This window comes from Podarcis melisellensis, assembly GCF_964234715.1.
Source record: "Podarcis melisellensis genome assembly, chromosome: 1".
NCBI classification, from domain to species: Eukaryota; Metazoa; Chordata; class Lepidosauria; order Squamata; family Lacertidae; genus Podarcis; species Podarcis melisellensis.
In genome coordinates this window covers 112,643,553-112,663,739 of record NC_138528.1, presented here as the reverse complement: position 1 = coordinate 112,663,739, position 20,187 = coordinate 112,643,553, and the positions used below count along the sequence as shown (strand labels likewise).

Below are 20,187 nucleotides of genomic sequence, written 5' to 3'. Positions count from 1 at the left end.
GCCAGCTCCCTCGGCCAATAAAGCGAGATGAGCGCTGCAACCCCAGAGTCGGTTACGACTGGACCAAATGGCCCTTTACCTTTAGAGTAACCTTTGCCCTCACCTTCTACAATTAGTTTGGCTGTTGTCTTTACAGACTCGTCTTCCACCAGGGCACAGCTGTAATCGTCTTCATCAGACTTATCAATCATTAGCACTGAAAGGAAGTGAGCCTTCCTGTCAGAGTGCGTTCTGTATTTGTCTCCATAAGAAATCTCCAGACCATTTTTGTACCACTGCACTTTAACGAAAGGCTCGGAGGTTTCACACTCAAAGGTCGCCATCGAATCTTTCTCCTTAGCAGTGACATCTTGTAAAGTCTGTGTGAATGTGATATGCTGCTTGGCTGCAAAGAAAATAAAAAGAGAAGCCAAAAGATGAGAATGAATATTATCTGTTTGGAGCATAAAAAGAAGACAACATTTTGGAAAGGGGGCAAGAGGCCCCCTTTTGAAAAGGGATATTACCTTGTACTAACAAGAAAGCATGACTTGAGGTTTCACCAGCTATGTTAACGGCTTTCACCATGATGCTGGCAGAGTCCTCTGCTGTTACATCTCGGATTACCAGCTCACAAACATTATCTTCCGGCCAGAACCAATAGACGCGATCTGACCTCTCAATCTGCACACCGTTTTTGAACCATTGGCACTCTGGGTCTGGTTTGCCTACCACACGGACACGGAAATGGGCATCACTTCCTTGGCCAACTGTCTGGCTTTGGATGCGTTCCAATATTTTGGGAGCCTCCATGCTGGGACTAAGTTGAACCTTCTCTGGCTTGATGGTTGGAATAGTGACTTTGCCTTCTTCCAACAGGGCTTTCTTCTCTTCCTCGGTTAACTCTTTGGTCCAGTGAAGAAGTTCGTCCTTTGTCTTTTTAAGCAGCTCTTCATAGGACTCGTCCTTTTTGCGAGATTTGAGCTCCACAGCGGTGATTGCTTCAAAATAGCCCTCCTCAGTTCTACGCTTGAATTTACTGCGGAGTTCCTCAGATTCTTCAGACACTTTTTCGTGGCTCACTTTTTCGGCCTTCTTCAGCGTCACCACCTCCTTGGTAGTTTTCTCAACGGGCTTGTCGACCTTTTGAACTTCAAACAAAAGTTTGCCAGGCTCCGTTGCTGGAGCTTCATGCTTAGGCTCAGGTGCTCGGCGAAGCACGGATCTGAAATCTTCCCGCTGCTGAATCTCAAGTTTCACCTTGTGTTCCGTTGCACCTTCGGGGTTTTCAGCAGCTACTTTTACTTCACCTGTATCGTAGGATTTGCAGTCCACAATATCCAAGTAATAGATCCCATCGTAACGGAGTCTAAACCTCTTGCTTTTACGGATAAGTTGGCCATTGAGGTACCAGTTGACTTTGGGCTGCGGATAACCAGTCACCCGGCAGCGGAACCGTGCTATTTCACCCTCAACAACTCTTGCTGGTTCAGGAAACAAGACTATTTCTGGCTTCTGTTTGACTTTCTGATCTTCTGTAACTCCATGAAGAGCGCCCTCATGGGCCATTCTCTCGAGTTCTTCAATGCGTTGCAGCCCCATCCTGCCTTCTGGCAGTTGGGATTCTTCAACAAGGCTCTTCTCGTCCTTAACAATGAGTGTCGCCGATGTGTGATCAGTGCCATATTTGTTTGTAGCTCTGCAGGTGATCACTCCACTGTCTCTGGGATAGGATACGTCATAGTCAAGGCTGCAATATCCAAATTCATTAATCATTCTAAGCCTGTTGGCTGCCTCCAAGGGCTTGCCGTCGTGCAGCCATTCCACCACCATGGTTGGGTCACCAATCGGCGTGAGTCTGCACTCAAAATGGGCTGGCCCAAAGCGCTTCAGCCTTAAGGAAGTGAGCTTCTTCTTGAAAAATGGCTTCTGTTGTTTTTCTTTGTCGTAAAGGTCACCTTCCTCCCACTGCTCTTGACCATAACGCAAGTGGAGAGGTTCTAGTTCTGGTGCTGCAATCTCTTTTGCTTTGTAAGTCCCCTTGGGAATGATTAATCTTCTCTCTGGTTCGGGTTCAGTGAGCTCAACTTCAACATTCACTTTACACCGTGTAGTGTCACGTCCAGCTTTGTTGATGGCTGTCGCAGTATACCATGCAGCGTCATGTCTCACAGTGTGCTCGATTTTCAGGGCGGCTTCTCCTTTTGTTCCTTCAATCCTAAAACACAGAGTGTCAAAAGTAAACATTTGCTCTTCGTAGAGCTTTTCGGTCACTTCAATGCAATTGTTTTTTGTTTTAATGGTTAGCAAATTCACAGACGCTGCTGGAGAATTTCAGTGAAATCTACATAAAATCCAGCTCACCCACAATATCTTATTTAGTAGAAGAGAAGAAGAAGAAGAGTTTGGATTTGATATCCTGTTTTATTACTCCCCGAAGGAGTCTCAAAGCGGCTAACAATCTCCTTTCCCTTCCTCCCCCACAACAAACACTCTGTGAGGTGAGTGGGGCTGAGAGACTTCAAAGAAGTGTGACTAGTTCAAGGTCACCCAGCAGCTGCATGTGGAGGAGCGGAGACGCGAACCCGGTTCACCAGAATACGAGTCCACTGCTCTTAACCACTACACCACACTGGCTCTCTAGTAGTGCTGTGGAAGTTCTTGAACTGGTGTATGAGCATTGGTTGGAAATGCTAAGAGCCCTGGGAGCTTGTTTTATCTTACAAATAACTCTCCTTAATTTCCTTACTCGTTTATTGAGTTATATTTCAATTGCAGTGTAGCCATTGCATACGGCATTGTTTGTACATGTGTATGTATACAAATAAATGATTTCTTTCACCCCATTACAGATGAAACAAACTAGTTATATATTTACCGAACAAAATCAATAAAGACTCACTTTATGTTTGGATATTTGTGGGGTACGATGATGTCACTGTTCTTCAACCACACAATGTCAGGATTAGGATTACCCCTGGCCCGCACATTCATTTCCAGTTTATTTCCCTCCTTAACGCTCATGTTCTTCAGCTTCTCTACAAACAGTGGTCTCACTAAGTGTTCCTTAGCTAAAAAAGAAGAAGACAGGTTATCAGATGAAGATACTGAAGAGGTAGACTACTGTAATCAAAGACCCATGTCCAAAAGAAGTAGAACAAATACCTTCCACTGTCAGGGTCATTGTGATGGATGTTTTGCCTGCTCTGTTTTGGGCAATTACAACCCATTCCCCGGAATCATCAGGTGTAGCTGGAATAATAATCAGCGACTGTGTGCCATCTTCCTTAATCACGATTTTATGTGTATAATCGTTAAGGACTTGTTGACCTATGGAAATAAATAAATATAAATATATAAATATATTAGACCGGAGTGTTGTTTTCCTTCAATGTGAATCTTTGATTTTGCAAAGAGCTGCACGACGAGTGGTGAGTTTCATACCATTGTGGAACCAGTATGTTTCTGGCATGGGTCTGCCCACAACTTTGAGGTCAAATCTCGCCGTCTGCCCTTCTGCACATTTAAATGAGGTTGGCTTCAAGACGAACACTGGCTTGTACAACCTCTCCAGCTGTGCTTCGTCCGTCTCCTCCAGTCTCCGTGCAGGTGAGCGTGAAGGGGAACTGCGGGCAGGAGAGCGGCTTGGGGAGCGAGGAGAGAGAGACCTGCAAAGATAATAAACCATCCTATTAAACACATGCTACCAATGATATATGAAATGTAGCAACCTACAGGGAACCTCCATTGAGTAATTCCATTACAGCCATACAGATGGCTTAAGGGGGGCTTATGTCAATTAATTAGAGAGTGCTGTGTTGTGGAACATACAAAATACTACTTGTATGTGGTCATAGTCATCCTAGGCCAGTGGTAGTGAACTTGTAGCGTTCCAGGTGTTACTGGACTCAATTTCTCATCAGCCCCAGCCAGCATGACCAATGGTGAGGGGAACTGTAGTCCAACAACATATGTAGGGTCACAGGACCACCATCTGTGTTTTGGCTATAACATAGTGGGCCACTCCTCTTCCCAGACTATCTTGGGGATGTGACTTATTCTGCAGTGGCTGCCAATTAGCTTCCAGGCCCAATTCAAACTGCTGGTTATGACCTATAAAGCCTTAAACAGCTCAGGCCTGCAATACCTCAAGGACCGTCCCTCCTCATATAAACTGTGCCATACTCTGCGTTCATCATCTGAGTCCCTTTTCCATGTGCCTCTTCCACATGCGGTCCAGAGGATGGCCACACAAGAACAGACATTCTCTGTAGTGGCTCACTGTTTGTGAAATGCTCATCCCAGGGAGGTTCGCCTGGCGCCTTCATTGTATATTTTTAGGCGCCAGGTGAAAACATTCCTCTTCAACCAGGCCTTTGGCTGATAAATATTCTACAACCTTTTAAATGTGTCTGTGGGAAGGAGGTGGTTATTGTTTTGCTGTTTCGTTCTAATCATTTACTTGTGTTTTTATCTTGTATTCTATTCTGCGAACCGCCCTGAGATCTTATGAGGAAGGGTGTATATAAATTTACTAAATAAATAAATAAAATAAAATAGATTCTTACCGATATCTTCTAATCATTTCAGGCGATGGGATATAACCTGGAGACCCACTTGGTCCAACAGGCTCAACGTATAATTTTGCAGAACATATGGCATTTCCTTTTAAGTTACTGGCAAAGACAGTATAAATGCCTTCATCTTCCGGTAAGACAACAGGTAAACGGAGGCTGGCTCTGCCATCTTGTAGAACCTCCATGTGGTAGTGGTCTCCATGCTTGATACGTTTGCCATCCTTGTACCATGCAATCTGCATTAAAAAAAAAAAATCAAACTTGCAAAACTATGTAGGTGGCAAGAATGAGGTTCCCTATAAATGTCCTAAAATTTCCCATGACATACTCAGTTGATTTTCACACTCTTATAGTTGGTTTGGTAACATGAAAATGTGTGGATATGTGTTCTCTCTTCCCTTTTCCTTTCTTTCCAACGCATGAAAAGGCACATCAAGCTTAAAGAATGAAAACACTAAAATAAAGCTTCCTCAAATTATATCTGTTTTCATCTAGGTGTGTGCAAAACTTTAGATGTGTTACTTTTGTAAACTATGAAAGGTGTTACTTTTACAAATTGGTTTTTCCTGTTGAAGTCAGATGAATGACAAACATGATTTAACTGGTGGTGGTGGGAGGCGTATAAATAGCACAGTTTGTTCTGTTGTAAAGTACACACACACACGTCAGTTTGCATTTCTTAGTGCAGAAAGTATTGATCTGATGTATATCTTTCCTATTCTGATTAATTCAAGAGGGTTCTGGAAGTTTCTGGAAGCTTTTCTGTGTGAAAGAAACCTCATGATTGTTTGGGTTATATCTTCAGAGAAGCTGAGTACAGCTGGCTTGAACTGGTTTCTTATCTCTTCCAATTAAGGTCATGCTGACTATAAATATAGGCCGGAAGGAGCCTGGGTTTTACTTTCTCTTTCTATCTCTCTTCCTTCTGGTGTGGTGTTCTGAACATAGTATGCTTAGGGCAGTGGTGTCCAAACTGTTTTCAAAGAGGGCCAGATTTGATGAAGTGAAGGGCCGTGAGGGCTGATCAGAGGGCCAGCCAAAGTTGTTGACCTTTTTTTAGGATTGAAGTTGTTGAGGGTTTTTTTTAGGATTTTATCCCAGAGAATAAACTGCCTCAGGGGCTGAAATAGGCCCCCAAAACAGACTTGTTATACATTTATAAGCTTTGTAATTGTTGCAACTGGATTTTTATGGACTGTGCCAATCCTGAATGCACTGGATTTGTGACCATTCTGCTTATTTGCCTTCAGTAGCAAGTAAAAGCTCTGCTGAATGAAGTGCAATTGCCTCTGGTCTATTTTTGGGAACTCTGCTGCGTGTTTAAGTTTTTCCTCCACACATACGACAATGCATACCTTGGGCAAAGGATATCCAGTCATCTTGCAATGGAAGGTCACACCACTTCCCTCAAGGATTCGGTAATTCTTCAGCCTCATTTCAAATTCTGCTTCCACTGTTTCGGATTCAGAAACATCAACCACCATTTCTTCTCCGTCTTCTTCAAGGAGTTCCTCCAAGGTGGTCTTAATAATTCTGTATTCAATTTCTTTGATAAGTCTTTCTTCAAAGGAGGAAATGTGAAATTCCTACAACAACAACAAAAGAAGAAGTGTTCAGTCTGTTTAATGAGGGTTATATACCAGTTCTTAGGACAACCACAAAGCAAGGAAAGAAGCAAAACAGAACTGAAACGCCTTGAAATTATAAACGACTACTTCAATAGACTTACCTGTTCTTCAGCAAAAGTTCTGACGAGCACAGTATCTTTTGCCATTTTCTTCATAATTAGAGCTTGTTCTTTTTCATATTCTTTTTCGTAGTCGCCATACAAAGTCGGTGGGGCTACCTCAGCCACTTTAGGCTCTTGTACATATGCAGTTACTTGGGTTTGATAGAGTGTTTCTTGAGATTTTAGGTAGACCTCGTAGTCAGCTAAAGGCAAAAATATACTCATTTTAGTAAATTGACATATGAGAACATGTTGCCATCTGAGTGCTGGTTTGATGGGGGGGAAAGGGTCCTAAAACAGAATATTTTTGTGCTGTGTTAGGGACACTGATTCTGCCCTTCCTTTAAAGTTGCATTATAATTAGAGTGCCTTTAAAAAAAAATGAATGTTATAAAACAGAGGCCCCTAAGCAAATTGCTGGGGCTCACGTGGGAATTGTTAGGTCTCGGTGATTGTGCCAAATATATGTTGGAAACAATATGGATCAGATGCAAGGTAACAAGCACAAATTACCAATGATGTGTTCTGATACTAAAAATGTTAACCAATCTCTGGTTAAGTCAACATCTAAGATTAGCCAACACCATCCTTCTTGCAGTATCTATGTTAACTATCATTGCCTTATTCGGCTATTACTTTAAAAATCCAGGGATCTTTGCTCTTGTGCTGTGTGTAAGAAACCCTTGTCACTTCTTGCCATGTTAATCTGGACAAACTGGGCAATTGTGACAAGCGGGAGACCTACATTTGGGGCCCCCTGAAGCTTGAACTGTCATGGGGGCCCCTTCACAACCAGCAATGAAGTCTGGGTAACTGTTGTCTTCCTCAATGGGGTTGTTCCATGACAGATCACCACACATTGACAACATCAGTGCTACAGTGGTGTGAGGTCAGTGGACCAGGGGGACAGGGTCTTCTCGGTAGTGGCGCCCTCCCTGTGGAACGCCCTCCCACCAGATGCCAAAGAGAACAACAACTACCAGACTTTTAGAAGACATCTGAAGGCAGCCCTGTTTAGGGAAGCTTTTAATGTTTGATGTATTACAGTATTTTAATATTTTGTTGGAAGCCGCCCAGAGTATGAAAGCCTAGTGCCTCCTTTTCAAAGCCTGGGGAGCTTCTGCTTGGCTTCAGGAGGAAGGTGCAGTGCTCTCCAACAGGGAGAGAGGTATGATGCTCCCACACACATCCCCCCCCAATTGCCCTTGCAACCTGGTGCCTCTGGCCCTAACGGTCCCCCTACGAAAATATTCACTGCACTCCAACGTGTGCTATGGACTCTCCAATCTTGCGATTGTTAAAATAGATACAACAACAAAAAATTAATCATTTGTAGTTACGGTACTCATATTGGGTCTACTGGAACCCACCTTTTTAAGCAATATAGACTAAAGTAGCTTCTGGGGTCCTTCCAGAATTAAGGGCCCTAAAGCTTAAGCTTCATTAGTTTCATAGTAGACCCACCCCTGTTGTGACTTTGTCAATTCTTAGACAACAACAGTGTCTCCCTGCCTGAAGTTTGCCAATGCAGTGCCCAATGCAGACACCCACAGAAGCCTTTCCTCGTGCCCCAGAGGGTCCCATACCCCCTCTGAAATTAGGAAGCATTCTATAGAACAAACTAGCAAATGCCACTTTGCAAATATGCCCATCTGCCCCAAAAGGTTGGCGACCCCTGATGCTAGCCCTCCTCTTCTTGATTCCCCCCCCAAAAAAAATCACCAATTCCCTACTCACATACCTTCTTCCAGTAAGGAAGCTGATGCAGAAACTTCCCCGTGTTTGTTGCGAACGACAATAGTGTATTCTCCGGCATCGTCGGCAAAAGTCATCGAAATTTCAAGTCTGCATTCCCCAGTCTCTTTTTTATGAAGCACTTTGTATCTTTGGGAACACAAGGAAAGAATAACCGTAAGAACAAACAATTCCAAAGGCACGATAGGCTATGAAAGTATAACATCTGTGATGGGGAGCCGCTGATTCAGCACTGCAAGAAAAATGTGCGGTCCAGTGCTCAGGGTTGGCCCTAGCATGCAGCAAGGTGTAGCTGAGAAATGTAAGGGGGACAGAAGAAGGCAGAAATTAATGGTGCAGCAAGACTTATCCAAGTGCTGGCCCTAGTATGAGGAAGGGGTGACATTTGGTGCTATGCTTCAGGCAGAAAGAATGTATTGGGCCAGGATTGATGATGCTCTCAAGACCCTTCCAGTGTAGATTAGGGTCCACATGGTCTCCCACATTAAAAGTTCTCCAGGTGCGAAGAGCCACTATGTTAACAAGAAGATTCCATCCTAGCTTTTTGTCCAATCAGCTAACTATCCACATTCACCATGTTTCTGATGTGGAGGGCAGGGCATCCCTATCTTGAAATGATAGAGTCCATCTACAGTATTTGAACATTTCAGTCAGGTCTGAGATGCCAAGATCACACTACCATGCTAATTTTGACCTGGTTTCAGTAAGCTGGGGTGTACCTAGGGGTTGGCTAGGTTCTCACCCATCCAAGGGCACAGATCCAGGGCATCACAAAAATCATGCCTCTCCACCTTGAGAGTGGCTAGGAGCCCAACTGCCCATCTGTTCATTCCCTGGGCTGCTCCTCGGCCACTCTGGGTGGCCAACATCTCCTTGCCAAGAGTGCAAGGGATGCTTAGAGGATCTCCTGGCGGAGACTTGAAGCAAAACAACTCTTTCTGTTCATTGAAGGGAATCTATGTGTTGTACCTAACACTGATGAATGGATATGAGCACGCACAACACATATTTCTCTTCCCCTATCTCTCCAGGGTGTCTGAAGGGTCTATTGAGCAGTGTGGGTTGTGTTGCACAAAGCAAATCACCCAAAATTGGGTGGAAGAATCTTGTACAGTGGTACCTCGGGTTACATACGCTTCAGGTTACACACTCCGCTAACCCAGAAATAGTGCTTCAGGTTAAGAACTTTGCTTCAGGATAAGAACAGAAATCGGGCTCCCGCGGTGCAGCAGCAGCAGGAGGCCCCATTAGCTAAAGTGGTGCTTCAGGTTAAGAACAGGTTAAGAACGGACCTCCAGAAGCAGCTTAGTCATGCTGGCCACATGATCCGGAAGCTGTTTGTGGACAAACGCCGGCTCCCTCAGCCAGTAAAGCGAGATAAGCACCGCAACCCCAGAGTCGTCCGTGACTGGACTTAAGGTCAGGGGTCCCTTTACCTTTACTGTTACCATACCATATAGACAGTGCATACAACTGTAAAATTCATATTGTACCTGTAGCCTGTCGTAAGAGGAAGCCCAGCTTTCTTCCAGTAAACATGTGGCTTTGGGTTGCCCCCAACTTGGCACTCAAAAATGACACATCCACCTTCAATTAACTTCTGTACGATTGGTTTCCGTATGAAGAATGGAGCAGCAGCTTCTCCAGATACTTCTTCTGCAGCAGTGACCTCAGCCATCACTACATCTTTCGACTCCACGTAGCTAGAAGATCAATCACAGAAAAAAAGGTAAAATGCAAATATCACGACCCATCAGGCGGTAAGTATGAAAGGAGTTCACCACAATCCAAACACTTTTAAAAATCATTACCGTTTTTCTTCTGTGATCACTTTCGCAGAAACAGCTTCCTTGCTCTCAAACTCTTCTGAGACTATTATAAAATAATAATAATACTGATGTCAGTATACTTTCCACGATGGGGAATTGGCACTTCTGAGGAGGTCAGATAATGAGGAACTTTGTGACCTAATTTAGATGAAATGCTAAACTATGGTTTAGCATTATGAGGCCAGGTAGGCATAAGCCTCAGGTTTATATCTTCCCCTTCTTCCAGTCATAGTTTCCCACAAACCATCATTTCCTGTTACGTCTAAGTATAGGAAACTGTTGTTTTCCCTAAACCACAGTTAATTAAATCAAACCAGGACAAAATCATGGTTTTAGACCCTTCTTTGTTAACTAACTGTGCTTAGAACCATGGTTATTGCATAGTTTACTCAGCCGTCTACTTAAGATACCAGAAAACATTCTCATTAAGGGGGCAGTGCCCACCTGTCAGCTATTGTGAATAAAACCTCCCCTCTGTTATTTTTCTGTACTTGCCTTGTACGGTCAGGTGGCATGAAGTGCTTACACTTCCTGCCTCATTGGTGGCAGTGCAAGTAAATCTTCCGCTGTCTTCTGCAAAAGCTTCTCGAATCACAAGGCGAGCGACTCCTGCCTCAAAGGTAATCTGAAAATCTATGGAACTCTCGATGCGATAGTCTTCTCTGTACCACGAAATGGTTGGTGCTGGATATGCAGAGATGCGACATTCCAGAGTGACAGACTCTCCCTCCATGACAGTCACATTTTTCAGGACCTAGATAACACAGACACACACACACACACACACCCAAATTCATATAATTTCCCTGCTCACAATGAATGGTGTTTTTTAAGAAGTGCCGGGAAATAGCCCTTTGCTTTAAAATGACTAAACTTGGGTTTAAATTGATGCTCCCTCTAAGATCACCGCATAGAAACTGAACAAGTCATTACAGCCAAGGGAACAAAGCCATATATGCATTCCTCTGTGCTTTGAGTCTGCTCCCTCCATTGAACTGAATGGGGGGAACCCCTTGCATACAAAAATGTCATATTTGATCCCGAAATGTCCTACTTTTCCTTGGAACATCCCTAATTTCATTGGAGAAATGTTGGAAGGTATGGAGTTATGTGACCCCCAAGCCAAAGGGATAAGTAACTCTACAAATGTTAGAAGACATCTGAAGGCAGCACTGTATAGGGAAGGTTTTTTTTAAATGTTTAATTGTGTTTTTCTATATCTTGGAAGCCACCCAACATATGACTGACATTTTATATGACTAGCTGCAAAACATCTACTGATTGATCTTGCTTTTCATCCAACTGACTACATACACTAGATGGCACCAGAGCTTCGTTGTATTTTGAATGTGGGAGGGAAGGAAGGAAAATAGCAGAGGAGATTACAGTCGGAAAAGCGCTGAGCATCGATCACTTACTGTTACTATGGATGGAGGTGTGGCGGGAACTTCTACTGGTACCGCTGGAACTCTAGGAGCTTCAATCACCTAGGGATATATAAAGCCAAGTTAATACAGGACACACAAGGCTGAGGAAGTCAAGGGCATCATGCATGAGAGTGGAAGTAAGACAATGGATCCTCGCCCGTCCTTCTCCGCTGCTCGCTGTGACAAATTGATGTTAGGTTCTTTAGGTATGAATGGTGCAAGACAAAAAAGAAAACCACCAACACATGGTACACAAAGGTCAGTAGGGGGGAGATATTGTCAAGGGGGGTGGGGAAGAGGCTGGTAATGGAGGAGAGTTGTAAACACATCGGGTTACTCCGGATGCAAACCAAGATGGTTGGGGGTGACCTTAGTGACAAACCTCTGGTTCGCCTTCTTGCATTAATTCAACGCGTTCCCGTTGCATCAGGCCACCTGTCATGCTCACACCTATTTCTCTCTTCATTTCAGCACCATAGCGCTTCTGATAGGTGTCAGCTGTCTCTACAAAAGGAAACTGCGGGGAGGCTACTTTCTCCGGCAGCATTCTGGGTTCGGGTGACTTTGCAAGAGGAGGCCTCACAGGTTTGGTGATCTTTGGAACAGAAGTTGCTGACAACTCCTTTTGCAGAGTAGCTATAGCGGATCCTGCTATTGAAACCTAACCAACCCAAGAGAAAGAGAGTTACCACTTTGCTACTTTTCTGCAAAGGTGCACAATGAATTAGCCAAGCAAATACATGTAAAAAGAGAGAGAAAAGAAAGGAAAGCAACAGCACTTTTTCTTGTAATGGGCAGTTTTAGAAAGATAAGAAGTAATTCATTGTTGTTGTTTTTTGTCTACCAATAATTAGCTGTTATAATTTTTGAAATAATGAAAAATCATGTTTTAATTTTTTGGCATTATTCAAATTAAAATCATTCCAGATTTGCTATTAAGCAGCCAGAAGTCTCATAGAAGTCATGTGACTTCTAGGCTCGTTTGACAGAAATTCAAATGATATTGCCCATGATATCATGGTAAATTTTCAAACATACAAAGGAAGGCTGCTAATCCCCTTTCAGTTAAAATGCCCAGATTGTTACATTAGGTATCCAGTACCTATCTGTATTTTATTTGGAAACCACGTTACAGTAAATTCCAATCATTTTTGCCTTATTTACATGTACTTGAGGCTCTAAAAAAGGGTGCATTTGTAATGTAAAGACGAAGAGATAACACAAATTTAAATTCTAAAAATGAATTAGCTGGGATCATTAGATGATGAGGCCTGTAAAGGAGACAATTAAAATGTCAACTAGAAGTGGAAAAAGAAGAAGATTAAAGTACTGCAAAAGCATAAAGTATGAGATGGTATGGATTATGTAGGTGTAGCACGTTAATTCCTAAACTGATTTAGTATGCAGCAGAACCATTGAGGAATAAAGAATAAATGGTATCATTTTTGGAATTATTTGATTAATGCATGGGGCGAACATTTAGAGAAAATTCTCTACTCTTCTTGAGAAGAAAGGTGTATGCCAGGCACATAGCATTTTATTCAGGATGGTTTTTCTTCCCCCCCCCCACCCCCACCTTATTGTCCCTTTCTGGACAATAGCTAGTATGATTATGAAATAATAATTCAGAATATGGAGTTTCTCTGGTGATTTTACAGACTGCTTATGCAGATAGATCTGCAGTATTTTAAGAGAGAACAGCCTAATAAAATATTAAAGAATGACACATCTTTCCCAGAGGTGTTTTCCTATTAGATTGGGAGGAGACAAGGAATGATTTATGGGCAAGATTCACAAACAAACCTCCTCATTCCCCTTGCATATCGGCCACTTTGAACTCAGACCTGCATACAGAAGCACACATAGTGCTTGTTTCAGGTGATATGGCTGTTTGCCTGGACACACCCTTACTCCTCCTCCTCCTGCTCCTCTTACCTCATAAGTGTGATCTGGTTTAGGAACAGAAATTTTTGAAACTGTAAAATGAGGGCTTGCTGTGCGGGGACGTGTGTGTTCCACATGGATTGATTTTTCGACGGACGTTTCTGCAGTCCTTTTAATCTATATTAACCGACAAAACGTTTTGTTGAGCATAGCATGGCACATACTGAGCGGACGAAACAGAAACAAATATTTTCCAGCAGCCATCGGAATGGCCGCGTGGTTATAAACGGGAGCCTAACCTGTGTTGAGACAGACATCCCCATTTTTTCAGCAGCTGTTATGTGCCTCTCAGGAGGAACATGAACCTCCTCGGTTTTCATTACTCTGCTGACCACATGATGTTCTGGAGGCAACTCAACAACGCGTCTTGCTAAAGTTTGTTCTTTGTATCCAAGTTCCAAAGCTGCCTGTTCAGAATAAGCTTCTTCCGCATAATCTGCCTCTCTTGGTTCTCTAGTGCGTGCTTGGTCAACTGCGTGAACAACTGTGGCTATAGCTTCAGCTCTTTTGCCAACACCAATCTAAAGGTAACATTTACAGAACACCGGCACATATCTAGGTTACTGACACAGAATGGCTAGCATAGAAGACATACATGCAAGCTTAACTGGCTATCCATAATCCAGGTGCTTCTGTATTCCATGTTTATGTTTTCACACATTCCCTGCTGCTATCATATGTATACATTATAGCTCCCCGTGTATTCTGGAGCTCCTTTTCCTTGAATACAAATTGAAAAGTGCATTTGAAATACATGTATCTGGATATGGAGGGTAGAAGATTGCACTGTACACTACTCAGACAGATAAATGCACAAATACAGTATGTCTCACATGAAATGTTCAAATACTGTATTTGAAGCATGTATGTGAGCATTTACCTCCTTCTGGGGGTCTGCTCCAATTAAATACTTGTGTATATGTACATATGCATACAGAAAGAATAGCATTTTCTGAAACCCATATGTAGAAAGTTCAATGCAAATGAAGATTTATGGACAAAAACATGTATGTACAAACACACTAGCTTTTCAGATAAGTTTGCAACACATATTTCAAAAAGATATTGGATGGTTACATGGGACCATTTTATTACACATCTGCTCCTCATGAATGCTAAAATTCTCCTACAGGTGAATTGGCTCAGAGCTTTAGGTTCCGGGGTAGTTTGGTCTTTTGCATGGTCTCTTGGCTAAATTATTGTTTGTTTGTCTGAGCCTCTTCATACTTTAAAATAAAGTGCATCACAAATCCCACTTCATTAAACTGTTACTTTATTTGTTTAAAAATGCACTGTAGTATTATCTTGTGGGTTGGTAGATCTAGATCATTCATTTAAGCAAGTTAATTTGGAACCTCAAACCTAACGTCAAAAGGATTTGGAAAGTAAGTTGTGACTATTTTCTCAGCATTCTGTTTCATCTAGATATAAACGCAAGTAACAAAAAATAGACATGTGAAATAACTGTACTTTGGAAAAGCTATCTGTTTCAAAGGGGGGGGCATATTTGCCATGCTCTGGAACAATGTCATAAGTGCGGATGTTGCAGAGTCTAAAAAGAACTTTGATTGGTGCGTTTCACATTTTTGAGAGCTCTATTCACCTGTTCGTGAACTAGATGGATCTGTTCTCTTTTGACAGCAGCTTCTTCTCTAGCTCTTGATATTGTCTCTTGCTCCCTGCGTTTGTCAACAGCAATGATTTTCGGAGCTACGACAGTTTTTTCGGCTTCCTTTCTTATCTGATCGTTATATGGCAAGAAAAGAAGTTTAAGTCACGTTAACGCCTCAAAAAGAAAAGGTGCCAGAATGAGAGATGACACTGGAATGCGCGGGCAGGGAAAGGTTAACAGGATTAAGCGCTTCGTGCCTTGCAGAATGGCCCAGGTCCTGTGCTGAATAAATACCGGCGCTTGGTTATTTAACCGGATGGCTGGTTAAACATAAGAAAATTAAAACACCATTTAGTATATGAATTTTTTAAAGCCTGAAATGTTATCACAGGGAAGCTGTGAAAATATTAGGGCATAGTGTAATGAACCAAAAACAGAGCCCCACTTTCCATTTCTCTTAAGGGACCCAGCAGCAGCAGGGTATTAAAAAAAAAGTTAGTACATTTATTGAAGGCATATGATAATGTCAATATGAGGATGGGATGTGAGAATGACATCACCCAGCAGGTCTATTCACCTTTTCTTGGATAAGGTGGACTTGTTCTTGTTTGGCAGCCATCCCCTCTGTGGTTTTAACTACTGTAGTGGGTACTTTGGGTTTATCAGCTGTAATTACAACCTTAGGTACAGAAGGTTTCACGGGCTTCACAACTTCTTTCCTCATCTGATTTTTTTTTCCGTAAAAAGAGAGGTGTGATTATATATGATATGGTGTTGCAATATTAACTGGACATCAGGGGAAAGCAAGGCAAAGCATATGAAGCAAAAAGAAAAGAATTCTATGCAGACCCTAGAATTAGTGCTATGTAAGGGCTGCACGCAATAGATCCTTTGTGGATCTATTGGATTCAGTAGAGTTCTGTCTAAATTGGGAAAGAGGCAACCAATTTATTATTTAAGTAACGAAACTCCTTTTGCTGATTACTTAAAATGGCCTTGCCCACCCCACCCCACCCAATTCCAGCAATCGGTGAGAGTACAAGGCGTTTGCTTTCAAAGATCCAAAAGGTACATTTATCAACACAAGCAGACTTTCTGTAACTGCATCATGCTTGATATCCATGTGGAACCATTTGTGTAAACAGTCTAATAGTTGTTGGACTTGCAAGCCGAACTAAGTTGCCAAATGTGATTTTTGAGATTTTCATAATTCGTGGTTGGTTTGTTAGGCCGTTATTTTGAGACATTGGCCTTCACATTAGCAAAATAAGGCCCAATTACAACATGGAAACCAAGGAGACATTTTGAACTGGGCATAATATTTCATGAATTTCACTTGGAAAACTGTGATTGCTGACAAATATTTGGGTTGCTCCCCCCCCCCCCCGCTTGGTGTCTGCAACAAAAATCAACTTGTAATATGTCAATAATTGTCTAGCAAAATTTATGAGCATCCTGGTAAGAAAAAAACAAACAGTTTATAACCTTACAACCTCTAAATATGCAGGATTCCTCTTGAAATCATCAAAGCTTCTATTTTTGCATCATAATACCACTCATAAAGAAAGGGAACTTAAAAGAAACTGGCAAAGAATAAGGTTTGCAACCAAGAGGTAGATGGGTTAACGGCACATTTTTAAAAGCTGTATTCACCTTTTCATGATGAGTGATGTGAATTTGTTCTCTTGTGGTTGAAATTTCTTCTCTGGTTCGCGAAATCTGTTCTTGCGCCTTAACGGTGTCGGCGGCAATTATTACCTTGGGCACAGGAACTTTCACCGGTTCCTTTTTTATCTGTTGCTTATGGAAAGAAAGAAAGAAAGAAAGAAAGAAAGAAAGAAAGAAAGAAAGAAAGAAAGAAAGAAAGAAAGAAAGAAAGAAAGAAAGAGTTTAAGTTATACCAAATCTCAGCAATAAATCACACCACTTTATCCAGGAACAAGGAGATAAGCCCCAGTGGCCATAATCCTAGACAAAACTAAGTGCACTTAAATTTATGGAAATCAGTATGCTTAACTCTATACTGCCTTGTGGCCAGCAAGCTAGAGCTGGAACAGCTACACATTCTATGCTTGAATAATTGTGGGAAGTATTAAATCCTATAGATGCCATCCTAAACACACTGCAGACTGATATAATGATTCTCCATAGAATAAATTATTTGGGGGGAAACTCATGGTGTAAACTATTACCATGTGATAAAACTGAGGGGAAGTTAGTGAGATTAGGAGTCTGAATAACAAAGAGACCATCTACAAACAGCTGCAGTGTATCCTCACATCCCAAAAAGAGTGTTCCTGTTGTGTGTCCCAGCAGCCAATTATGAGCTCTCCCAAAAAAACTCCATTTCTCTTCTCCTCAACTAGCATCCAACACCCCACAGATATTGAGTATACTAAATCCTAATTCTGGTGTTGTTGGTTGTTGGGTTTTTTTGGAGGGAGGGGGCCTGTTGCCCCTTAAAAAAATGATTGAGGAAGGTGTTACTTCAGATTTTCCACTAAACATGCTGTATCTTCCCTCTTTGTTTCTCAGCAGTCCCCATTTGGGGTCCTGTGTTTGCTTTTCACTGGAGTGACACTACATCTTTACCTCTAGAGAAACAAGAGCATTTTAACATTTAGGCTGCATTCCCATAAACAAAGGGTTTTATGTGAAGAAAGGGAAACATCTATAGACATATTTTTTCCCTGAGGGCATGTATTACTGTTGTACTGATTGCATATTCTTTTATAATGGAGCAATCCTCACAAGGAGAATTCTATTGTGTTCTGAAAAGCAACAAGAGCATCTTCTTCTCTGTTGTCTGTTCTTCTGTGGTGAACTGAGGTGCAATGGAATTTGACAGAGTCCATAATATTCACATGAGCAAGAACTTCAGGAGGTACTCATCTTTAAAGAGGAGTCCACGCTCCTGTTTCCCTCCCACCTTAACGTCTCTCTCCATGGTCCTGATTTAAAGTACTATAAGTAAATGTGAAATCCGGGATGAAATTATCAGATGCTCACATATAAATCATGTGACGGCAAGCTCCACGATGTTTCAGAACACTTCACAATGAATGGAGGAATGGTGTAGCATCGTGAAACATGACTCATAGAGAAGGATGGGGGGAGTGGGCATCCCAGAACTATCTCTCAGAAAAGACAGCAGGGAGACATATTTTTAAGCTTAAAACTTTCAGTCATATGATGAAGAATCAGGAAATATTGGCCTGCACAACAAGGACGGCTCAGGTGGGATCCAGTGTAGCATTAGTGCCTGAAGTTTGAGAGTTGGTGTTGTTTTGTAAGTGGTTGTGCCAGAGGCAGTACACAATGGTTAACTGCCATGAAACAAAACAATAGCAATTGTGCAACATCCTATGTAAGTGCAAGGCACCCACTGGATTTGGCTGTTGTGTGGTGCTAAAAACAAGGAATTCACTAGTGGAATGGCTGTTGCATGCCCCAACTGGATATCACTGCTTAGTTTCACGGTGAGGGGGATTATGATAGCCCAGTGAAATTTCTGGCATCTTTTTTTTTCTTTGAAAACTTCCCTTATTTTTAAAATCAGTTCCCCATGTGCAGCAAGGAGAGCAGTTACCGATCAAGAAAATAGCAGGGGGGAAATTACAGCTGTTCTGGGCTCACATAGCTAATGTCATGATTCTTTGAATTCTGCCCAACATCTTTAACATAAGACCAAACTTTAGAGCCTTTTCTGTGTTAGACGCTCGTTGTTGGTTTGCTCTCAAACCAATAAAGCTCCTGGGCACAACCAGCCCTCTCTAGTCTAGACACATACATATATATAGATAGATCAGCCACAACCAAGAACGACTTGTATGAATGTTAGCAGTGACAAATCAATGGATTAGGGCTTGGAAGAGTGATGTCACAATAAGCACACACATTCGATTATGAGCATAGCTGTCAAGGTTTCCCTTTTTTAAAGGGAAATTCCCTTATTCCGAATAGGATTCCCCTTAAAAAAAGGAAAAAGTTGACAGCTATGATTATGAGGCTCTTCTAAATCCTAGCAAACAAGACAAAAGGAAAATAGATGCATAGCTTATCACTGATCACGAGGTATACAGCTTGCAAATGAAACAAAAGTGACAAGAAGTGACCTTCCCATGGGGAAAATAGGTACTATTCACCTTTTCATGAGTGATGTGTATTTGTTCTTGTTTAGTAGCAACTCCTTCTCTAGTTCTTGATATTACCTCTTGTTCTCTGGCTTTACCAGTAGTAACAACTATGGTAGCTTCCTTTTTAATCTGATCATTGTGGTAGAAACAAAGAAAACCAAGCCTTAACATTTATTTTCAGCAAACAGACACTTTGAAAAATAAATAAATCACAAACATCATGACAACTGGAGGAGTATATGCTTGGGGAAAAGTTATTTCAAGCTCAGGCCAGGGGGGATGGGAAGATAAGTTAAATATTAGGAACACCTTGGTCAGTATGATAAAAGTAATGTTAGATTAACCCAAACTGTCTCGTTGAATCATTGTTTACTGGGGTTATTAAAATCAGTCCTGGGACATCTGTACAGTATAAAATGGTTTAAAAACTGTTAGCTGGTTCCTACCATCAATATAAAATGGATTGGTGTATTTATATTAGTTGACCCCATTGGTTTATATTCAGATGTTTTTCTTCACCATTAATGCATGCTTATCTGGAATGCTTGCTAGTATTTTGTTAATTGTTTGCTGATTCATGCGGTGGTTGTGTGAATGGCAAGGAGAGGATGTTATAGATACATATATATAGAGAGAGATTGCTGTTTTATTGTGCTTCTACCTGCTCCTGGACAGGTTGAATGTGTACTGCAGCCATTGCTGTCCTTTTAGCAGTCTGTTCTACAGCGCTTGGATGAGGTTCTCTCACTCTGGCCATGTCTACAGCAGCAACTACTGTAGCAACAGCTGCTGTTTTCTCAATGCCCTGTGGGACCCAAATGAGTCACATGAAAAGACATTTCTTTCCCCCCATAGGCATAGAACAACAACAGCAACAACAACATAACAACATGGGTGCTGAGCACAAGGCAAGCAGATGGACTTACCACTCAGTCCAGGGATGGGAATCCTTGGTCCCTCCAGAAGCTGTTGGACTCCAACTCCCACCATCCGCCATGTTGGCTGGGCCTTGTGGGAGTTGCGGGCCGAACAACATCGAGAGGGCCATAGGTAAGCCATCCCGGACTTAATTCTATTTAGACATTATGATTCCACTGCCTAAATAGCCATATAAGCAGGGACTGGTGCACAGCTTTCTCGTAATTCTACGTGAACAGGCCAAATTCACTGTGAACACCTCACAAGACAGAGCCAATGAG

The 20,187-nt window shown here is 42.1% G+C and overlaps 1 protein-coding gene across 43 annotated transcripts in view; it reads right to left on the bottom strand.

The window, feature by feature from the left end:
- The window catches only part of TTN (titin), a 284,957-nt gene that overhangs the window by 250,847 nt on the left and 13,923 nt on the right, over positions 1-20,187 (bottom strand). For 36 of the 43 annotated variants that reach the window (XM_081902051.1, XM_081902060.1, XM_081902074.1 and 33 more), the window contains exons 8-28: positions 19,650-19,793; positions 18,998-19,117; positions 16,506-16,646; positions 15,430-15,576; positions 14,844-14,981; positions 13,480-13,761; positions 13,232-13,357; positions 11,679-11,957; positions 11,288-11,356; positions 10,365-10,623; positions 9,852-9,912; positions 9,534-9,743; positions 8,027-8,169; positions 6,286-6,488; positions 5,912-6,142; positions 4,548-4,792; positions 3,424-3,647; positions 3,145-3,309; positions 2,882-3,050; positions 507-2,197; positions 104-385 (exon numbers count right to left, since the gene is read on the bottom strand). In XM_081902051.1, coding sequence (XP_081758177.1) covers positions 104-385; positions 507-2,197; positions 2,882-3,050; positions 3,145-3,309; positions 3,424-3,647; positions 4,548-4,792; positions 5,912-6,142; positions 6,286-6,488; positions 8,027-8,169; positions 9,534-9,743; positions 9,852-9,912; positions 10,365-10,623; positions 11,288-11,356; positions 11,679-11,957; positions 13,232-13,357; positions 13,480-13,761; positions 14,844-14,981; positions 15,430-15,576; positions 16,506-16,646; positions 18,998-19,117; positions 19,650-19,793 — 5,329 coding nt within the window. The remainder of the gene's footprint in view (positions 1-103; positions 386-506; positions 2,198-2,881; positions 3,051-3,144; positions 3,310-3,423; positions 3,648-4,547; positions 4,793-5,911; positions 6,143-6,285; positions 6,489-8,026; positions 8,170-9,533; positions 9,744-9,851; positions 9,913-10,364; positions 10,624-11,287; positions 11,357-11,678; positions 11,958-13,231; positions 13,358-13,479; positions 13,762-14,843; positions 14,982-15,429; positions 15,577-16,505; positions 16,647-18,997; positions 19,118-19,649; positions 19,794-20,187) is intronic. The other 7 variants (XM_081902059.1, XM_081902092.1, XM_081902093.1 and 4 more) reach the window with 7 other exon arrangements.